This window comes from Nanorana parkeri, unplaced genomic scaffold (genome assembly GCF_000935625.1).
Source record: "Nanorana parkeri isolate BGI_ZX_2015 unplaced genomic scaffold, ASM93562v1 scaffold3812, whole genome shotgun sequence".
Classification (NCBI taxonomy): Eukaryota; Metazoa; Chordata; class Amphibia; order Anura; family Dicroglossidae; genus Nanorana; species Nanorana parkeri.
This window is the reverse complement of record NW_017310080.1, coordinates 18,790-27,923: the sequence shown is the minus strand read 5'-3', so window position 1 is coordinate 27,923 and position 9,134 is coordinate 18,790. Positions and strand designations below refer to the sequence as shown.

The window sequence follows — 9,134 nt, the reverse complement described above, 5'->3', positions numbered from 1 at the left end:
GCTGCAACATTTTGTGTCACTGTGGACCACAAGCTAGAAGCATGTGACTTCTTCTGGTTGAATTCTGTGGGTCTTACCTTGCAAAGAGGTGATTATTTGACCAGATGACCTCATTATGGGATGTCCTGTGTGTGCAGTGAGCCGTTCTCAAAGCCTACATGTGGCCGTCACTGATGGTGGTGAGTCCTTTATGTTGTTAATAGTAGACACAGGCTGTCACCAAGGCATGAAGTCAAAGCAGCTCCCAACCTCCACCTATGTTCTCTTCAAGGAAGGTTAGAACTTGACTGCATGGAAGCTCCCTACCTCCACCCTTCAGGAGTCCCCTACAGGCCGGAGACAGACAAACAGATGAAGAATTAGCATATAAAAAGGCCCAACAAAATCCCCCGATCTCCATTGGTTTGGACTGTTCCAGTAGGAATCCCTTCGGCCCAATCAATTCAATCCTCAGAACCCAAGATGTAATAACTGTACACGTAATCCAACCGCTATTGTCTCTTCTTCACAAACCAGTTCACTCATTTACATTGCTTTGTAGGAACTGCAGAAAGGCCCGTGGTGACCTTCACTCCAGATTTTAAAAAGATCCTCATTGGGGAGAGAATCACAATGGCCTGTAATGCCGAATCTGCTTCACCGACCTGTTCCTGGTACCATAATAATATTCCAGTACACACAGGAGAGACCTACGTGATACCATCAGCCGAGATGAGACATGGCGGAGATTATCACTGCCAGACCGGAGATGGAGATACAAGTGAGATTGTCACACTGAATGTTACTGATGGTGAGTGTGACGACATGGTGATCAGTTTATGGGTTATATGTGTCTTGGTGTTGGGTTATGTTTAATTATGTTATACTGGGTTCATCAAAAGACTGCCAGCACCCCCCTCGTTATCTCCCATTGTACTCTGAAGGAGCTCAGGACAACGACTTTCTCCTGCGTCTGGCCAGGCTCCCGCTATGGCTGTCCGGGGCTCTTTAGCTGCTGGACCACTGCGGGGTTGTGCAGGCAGAATGTCGGGGGTGGGGCAGGGTGGATGTGATGGGATTATTATCTGATCACTTTGTGTATAAAAGGTTGCACAGTTCCTCAATAAATCAGAGTTTGTTTCACCCTACACTGAGTCCCGACTAGTGACTGGGGAAACTGGGAGCTAATGGTCAGCGGTTTGCAATATCTCCTGAGCAAGAATACAGCGGCGGACATACTCATCCTGAGTACCGGGATCCGTCACAGTGAGTTCTTGTAAAGTGAGATATCTCCGATACTCCGATATCTGTGTATAATGAAATGCTTTAAGAGAACTGGGAATATGTTAACCCCATGCCCCGCAATACAATAATGCTTATGTCCCATAGTGAACTCGGAACTCCTAACTGCCAGGGGTTCTACTACAGATTTTGCAAGTGTGGTGGGAAAATCATTAGTACCGTGGTCTCCGGGGTTCCTGAGCATGACTCTGATCGTGGCTTTATCTGCATGAAATTTCTGTATTTTCCTCCGATTGGAATCCTATGACTCTGATATACACATTCAGTCCTGAAGGAACCCCACCACTGCAGATCTCGCAATAGTCAGGTCAGGGGGGCTATCAATGTTCTAAAAAGGGAGTACTATACTTTCTTATTAGGACAGCATCAGAGACAACAGGGTCCAGGGAATCGTGTTTCAGAACCCTTTGTGATATTAAAGACCTGATCCCCATTAGATCCTGCTGGGTCAATCAGGTGGAGTGCGGCTCCTGTGCTCTTTTTGAACAAAGGGTTTACTCTATGGGTTTGGAATCTGGTGGACTCTACCATTAGTGGTGAGAGGGCCTTTGGAGCACTTTTTCTCAGTCATTTATGGAACCCAAAACCCAGTATTATTCCTCTGTAGAAAATCTTTTGATTACGTAAATCCCCTGATGCTCTTTTTGTGACACCATGAATATACCGGGTGTCATGTTATGTTTCAGGTCTGGTCATCCTTCAGGCTCCTCTCTATGTATATGAAGGTGATGATGTGTCTCTCAGATGTCACACTCCATTGGGATATCCTACTAGACAATCAGTATTCTACAGGAACAATCAGACGATCCAGGCTACTGACTCCGATCTACTGCCCATAAAGTATACAGACCTGACCGCCACCTACAGATGCTCCAAACAAGTCCTGACTCCTACCAATAATACTTATAGTGCTGAAACCATGATATCCTACACACGTAATTATTGCTCTATTTACTATAGAGATATGTCACCCCTGAAGTGTTTATCAGCAATTATTTAATAAGAAAGGAAAATTATCTTTTTGATCAGGGTTCATATTCTATACTGTGCTCAGTGACACCAATAAACCACTTTTAGGGCTAATACTCAGCACCTGTGAACACCATAAGCCTCCCTGAATGGCGGCCACAGCGTCCCAAGTTGCTAAGAGCTCCTGTGAGGCTTCCCGCCCAGCTCACTGATGTCACTGGTTGCAAAGAGTCAAGCGAGGACGCTCTGGCTTGTGTCTCGCCAAGGTCTGGGCAACCAGTGATGTCAATGAGCTGGGTGGGACACCGGACAGCGTTGTTCGGCGTACGCCCCCCGTTTCACCTCCAATGACAAGTGACCCAATAACTATTGCCTGTCAGCGCCGCTGTTCTATCAAAGATTGTGACTGGGTTGGAATGTGTGACCGGTCATGTGGTCACACATTTTAACCTAATCACGCCCAGTTTTGCGGCGGTGGAATATGTGACCGGCAATAGGTGAAGAGTTCCAGCTGTTCCAGGGCAGATCGGCATCGCAGATCATATGTGCAGGAGAGCCGATCTGCCCTGGAACAGCTGATCGGTCCTGAAGTGTCACTTCTATCCGACTTTGTGGAATGTGAGATCGCAGTCACAGAGTCGGATATAAGTCACATTTCAGCTGTTCCGGGGCAGATCGGCTCCCCTTCACATACCATCTGCGATGCCGATCTGCCCTGGAACAGCTGGAATTCTTCACTACACTAACCAGTTAGATCGCCTTTTCCAAAAAGAAACAATGAAACGTTTTTTCATTTTCTGTTTCCAGGCAGCTTATGGTCATGTTGCTGTCATTGTCTCCGATACTTTGTACATTCCTTGTATCAGTTCTGATGACATGAATGGTCCATGTGCTTCTAGATTTCTCTGTGTTATAGGATTCAGCCTGATTATCATTCATTGTCTTTATTATCCTCTTTGTATCCTCGTGTCTTATATTGTATCAGTTCCAGAGAAGGATTCAGTGATCTTCACACCGGACTGGAACAAGTTACTTACAGGAGAGAATATAACAATGACATTCAGTAAAGGAAGTGGAATAAAATATCTCTGGCTTAAGGATAACAATAAAGTGGGAGAAGGACGGAGCTATACAATCCCATCTGCCCAGGCAGGACACAGCGGGATCTAGTGCCGGACCACATACACTAATAGTGATGAATTCAGACTGGATGTCACTGATGGTGAGTATTTCCATTCTTAGATCCTCTTTATATAAAGCTGAACTCCGACCTTTCCTCTTCTCCCCTCACTGGTAGCAAATCCTCTCCTGTGTTAAAACAAATTACTCTAATTTCAAATTACTCTAATTTCCCTGTAAACCTGCATCTCCTCCATATAACCCATTTGAAGTTGCTTACTTTAGCTCTGCACTTCCAGGCACATCTAAATGGAAGCTGGGGATGTTATTCTACAGCTGTTAGCTTTCTCTGCCATCAATCATTTTGTTCCCAAGCTTTATCTCAAAGAACCCATCCTTGTCTCCAGGGGCGTAACTAGGAATCACAGGGCCCCGTAGCTAAATTTTGTATGGGGCCCCATGATTTCTAGTTATACTTCTTGAAGAGCCCACACGAGATCCCACCTGAGGGTGAACCTGCAGAGCCCACCATAGACTCTCTATGGTGAGCTCTGCAGGGTCACCCTCAGGAGGGCAGGTCGCATTCCTTACCTGTCCGCCTCCTCTGTTACGCCACTGCTTGTCTCCCTTTAGACGTGCCTGCAATCAGTCAACCAATCAGCCGATCACACAGCTATTTGCAGGCCTCAATGGCCAGCAGGGTTAGGCAGGCACATCTAAAAGGGATTGCAGGGATGTGTTCTTTCCTATAAAGCTTTTGGGAAAGAACTGAGGCAGAATGCTGTGACGTGTACAGACGCCTCCCAGCTCCTCCCACCAAACATGGAGCACAGAGCAGCAGACAGACCCAGAGATGATATCACTGGGTCCTAAAACAGGTATTTCTTGAAAAACAAAATGATTTGATTGAAAAAATTGTAATTGCATGTTAATCTGTGGAGGGAGGGACAAGCACATCCCTGGCATCCCTTTAGCTGAGCCTGCAACCATCAACAAATCAGCTGAGAGCACAGCTACTAGCTCTCTGAGCCATCAATCATTTTGTTCCTGAGTTTTATGTGAAAGATTGCACCCCCGGCATCCCTGTAGTCGTACCTGCAACCTCAGCCAACCAATCAGTAGATTGCACAGCTCATGTCTTCAGAAATAAAAGGAGAAACATTAGTTGGAAGAGACGAGACATTGAGACAAACTTTCATTATAATAATTTCTAAATACCTTAAAGGACATTTTACTTTTTACTATGTGTATGGAACGCTCGGTGAGTTGGTGCCGCACTGTGTCCTCTATCTGCAGAAAGGAAATGAAGAGTTACGAATGTTGCGAGTATCTCTGCACACACCGCGAGCTGCTCACCACACGCAGGCGGAAAACTGATATATATATTTTGCAGAAAACACCCACACTGGTAACCCTTCGCAGCCCAGGTCATCTGCTCCCCACACTTCCCTTTCCTCTCGCTTGGAGTTGTCATTGTGTACAGAGGTCAGCAGTGAGGGTTTCAGCATGCTGGAGGAGTGAACCGCTTTCTAATCCAATGTTCCTCTTTGGTTTTCAGCGCTCTGGGACTGGGGGCCTCCCCATATCTGTCCCCTGTAGGGGGTTTATGGGTTCAGCTCGTAATTTCCTTCCCACAATGGCCATTCTCATGCTCAATACAGGACAATAGGTGAGCATGCTTGAGTATCCGCCTGGTATCACTATAGGAAATATATGCTTGCTGCACTCCTTACCGGTATAGGATGTTTCTTGAAATGCTGGTGGGTGCTCGTAGTGACCACGGATGGCGCCGTGAAGATATACAAGTTTGCAAATGGTTGTCACCAGCACCCCATTTAAGTGAGATCAACAAAAGTCCATTTATTAATGGAGTCCTGTCATTCCAGTACAAGCACTTTCGGGGCCGCACAAGGGTCCACTTCATCAGGCTCAGAATGACCATGGATGGGGAAAAGCCCTGACCTCGTAGTTCTCCTTTAAATGGTGTGCTGGTGACATCCTTTTGCAAACTGGTATCACCATATGGCTCCCATACTCTTCTTGTGGGTTCCATTTTCACAGGAGTTGGGATGGGAGTGAATTCCCCGTTGTATTTGGTATCACATTCAGGGCCGGATTTACTCTCTCTGCTGCCCCAAGGCCATGTTCCCAACCCCGCATGGAGAATGGCAGACCTACAGGCGACATCGCCTAGATCACTTGTACATAACAAGCGGCGGCTTCCCCCGCTGTACATTTAGCTCTGCTTGCCCAAAGCCGGGCTAAATGTAAACAACTACCCGCACGGCGCCCGGAACTACATGTCCCGGGCATCAGAAGATAGGAATTGCACACCCCTGCTGCCCCTCTACTCCCTGCTGCCCTGAGGCTGGACCTTGGTTGACCTTCTGGGAAATCCGGCCCTGGTCATATTAACTTTGTTCCATCTTCTAGCATGAAATTAACTACAATCTCCCCGGCAGATAAATCTCCACACCAGACATCACCTGGCTCTTACGTTGTATTAATGTCTTTAGTTTACATCTCTTGATTGTGTGTAAAGCACATTACGGCCACTAGATGGAGCCGAGGAGCATAAGAAATATCCCTGTGCTCTTCAGCTCCATCTAGTGGCCACAATGAGCTGTGAGTCTAAAATTCAGATGCTCACCGAGCTGTTTGCTGTGCGAACACTTTACGACTACACCCTCCTTACTCTGTGCTCTGCTTTATTGAATGCCTTGCTTATGTTGCTGATCTGATAACAGTTTTGTGTTGCAGGTCCGGTCATCCTGCAGGCTCCTGTCCTTGTATATAAGGGTCATGACCTGGCACTAAGATGTCACAGCCGCCCTGGGGATAGAGTAATCAGGACGACGTTCTACAAAGATGGCGATGTCATACAGCCATTACCCAGAGATCCCGGTATGGTTATTATTCCCACAGATAAAAAGCAGGAGGGAAGATACAGATGTGAGAGAACATTATCCCAGGAGGAGTATGTGACTTATACAGATGAAGAGTCCCTACACATCAGAGGTATGTGCTCATGACTGCACCCCGTACCATTGGGGGCATCTGCAACAATACGTCTATATCTGGGAGAAATATCTTCATTAAAGTGAACCTTCACCCGAGAATTAGACTCATCATCATCCTCTTCCACCCGCCACCCCCGACCTCTTTCACAATGGCATTTTATCTCCTTTTTTTGATGGTACTCGCTCCCACTTCCTCTTGCCTCGCCTAGGAGAGGATGACATTGATGTGTCTTGTTCAACTGAAGACAATAGGATTTTGCCGACCTGCATTTGATATCTGTTCCAAACTCACATTGAATGCAGAAAAAGGTCACCCATCAACACGAACCCTAAAAGAGACACTGTCACATCGCCCATTGAGGGTAGAGTACCAGTGTGTTCCTAAGGCCCACCCCAAGGTGTACTTTCACCACCAGTGATGTCTGGTGTGGAGATTTATCTGTCAGGGAGACTGTAGTTCATTTCATGCTAGAAGATGGAACAAAGTTAATGTGACCGGATTTCCCACAAGGCCAACCAAGGCCCGGCCTTGGGGCAGCAGGGAGTAGAGGGGCAGCAGGGGTGTGGAATTCCTATCTCCAGATGCCCGGGACATGCTCCTGCCTCTTTCGCCTTGAGTCAGCTAGAAACAGGTCCTGAAGAAGATATTTCAACACTATCACATCTCTTACAGTGGAGAACCCTTACTCTATGCGAAGGTGAAACCTTTTCCACCAGTCACAAAGAGCCCCCCTGTGTCTTTTACAGTGAACAAGGTTCCGATGTATTCACTATATGTACAGTAGTTATACAAAGTAATGGTTGTGATTGTCCTCCTTGCAATGCTCTCTCCTGCTGGGTGGCCCGGGTGTCCAGATTGAGACCACCCTGGGTGGCCCGGGTGTCCAGATTGAGACCACCCTGGGTGGCCCGGGTGTCCAGATTGAGACCATCCTTAAATTATTTTTTACCACTTATCTTACAATTTCTTCCCTTTAATGAGAATGTGAGGGCAGTGTGAGGAGAGCGATGGCATGAGTTTGGTCCTCCTCAGAAGCCACCATTGACTCCCCCACTGTTTGGTTTTGACCACCCAAAGCTATATGAGATGTAGGTACAGGGTCGGTGATGTGCCTACAGAGGGTGGTGGTGGCAGAAAATAAGGCTGAGGGTGGATGGTAATATATAGCGTGAGATGTGGTTAGGGATGCAGGGCCGGATTTCCCACAAGGCCACCAAGACCCGGCCTTGGGGCAGCAGGGAGTAGAAGGGCAGCAGGGGTGTGCAATTCCTATCATCCAGTGCCTGGGACATGGAGTTCCGGGCGCCGGGCGGGTAGTTTTTGTCTACATTTAGCCCGGCTTCGGGCAAGCAGAGCTAAATGTATAGCGGGGAAGCCGCCGCTTGTTTTGTACAAGTGATCTCAACAATGCCGCCGAAATAACTTGTAAGCAGCCTGCAGGTCAGTCCATCCCCCCGCTGCCCCCAAAGGCTACCTCTGACCCCCCTGACTGCCTCCCTCCCTGATGTGGTTTTCGGGGGCCCCCGCTCTTCTGGGGGACCTGGGACCACGGCACATTCGTTCAGGATGGAGAGCAGGGAGCAGAGCGGTTGCCATTCCCCATTGGGGGGTTGGTGGGCAGGGGGGGAGCATTGAGGAACCTGGCCTTGGGGCAGCAGAGAGAGTAAATCCAGCACTGGGTGCATTGGGAGGTGTGGTTGCTAGAAGGAAACTGAAGACACAGTATATGAAATATTACGTATGCTGCTGCTGAGGAACATGCTCACTTCCCATGGAACTCTTTACATACTTGCTTTACTGTCTGAGACCATGGTCGGGGTCCTTCAGGGTTCTAGCTATACCCCAGAAGGGAAGTCTGGGATGGGACGACTCACGTTTGCTTGCAATCTGATGGAATTTGTATTTTTTTATCATTATTTGGTTTTATAGAATTGTTCCTGAAGCCGAACCTCTCTACAGAACTTCACCCCGCGGTAGAAGGAGATCACATGACCCTGACCTGCAACACAAGTCTGAGACCGCACAGACCGAGGACGCAACTGGAGTCTGCCTTCTACAGAGATGGAAAAGAGGTGAAGACATTTAGTTCTCTTAATCAGTATGACGTCCATTCCGCTCAGCTGGAGGATTCTGGGAAATATTCCTGTGACGTGAGAACCCCGACCGGCTCTGTGAGGAAGAGGAGCGCAGAATTATATATCCAGATAGAAGGTGAATGTGTAACGGCGGGGACGCTGAGATCCAAGTCTTGTCATGTGTTATGTAATGCTGATTCATAGTTCATGTACACGTGTAAATATGGGGCCACAAACAAACACAGCAGGTCTGTACACCTCATGTGCCCATTATGAGGGGCCCCCACCATCCCTGTGCTGAGTTCTGGGGTCTATACACCTCATGTGCCCATTATAAGGGGCCCCCACCATCCCTGTGCTGAGTTCCCGGGTCTGTACACCTGCTGTGCCCATTATGAGGGGCCCCCACCATCCCTGTGCCGAGTTCCTGGGTCTGTACCCCCGCTGTGCCCATTATGAGGGGCCCCCACCATCCCTGTGCTGAGTGCCCGGGTCTGTACACCCGCTGTGCCCATTATGAGGAGCCCCCACCATCCCGGTGCTGAGTTCCCGGGTCTGTACACCTCATGTGCCCATTATGAGGGGCCCCCACCATCCCTGTGCTGAGTTCCCGGGTCTGTACACCCGCTGTGCCCATTATGAGGGGCCCCCACCATCCCTGTGCTGAGT

General features: G+C 48.3%; 1 protein-coding gene across 1 annotated transcript in view; it reads left to right on the top strand.

The window, feature by feature from the left end:
• Positions 1 to 226: 226 nt before the first annotated feature.
• The window catches only part of LOC108803507 (Fc receptor-like protein 3), a gene marked incomplete at its 3' end in the record, with an annotated part of 27,636 nt that continues 18,728 nt past the window's right edge, over positions 227 to 9,134 (top strand). Inside the window, exons 1-5 of the mRNA XM_018575343.1 lie at positions 227 to 275; positions 542 to 790; positions 1,968 to 2,006; positions 6,130 to 6,387; positions 8,320 to 8,601. Coding sequence (XP_018430845.1) covers positions 227 to 275; positions 542 to 790; positions 1,968 to 2,006; positions 6,130 to 6,387; positions 8,320 to 8,601 — 877 coding nt within the window. The remainder of the gene's footprint in view (positions 276 to 541; positions 791 to 1,967; positions 2,007 to 6,129; positions 6,388 to 8,319; positions 8,602 to 9,134) is intronic.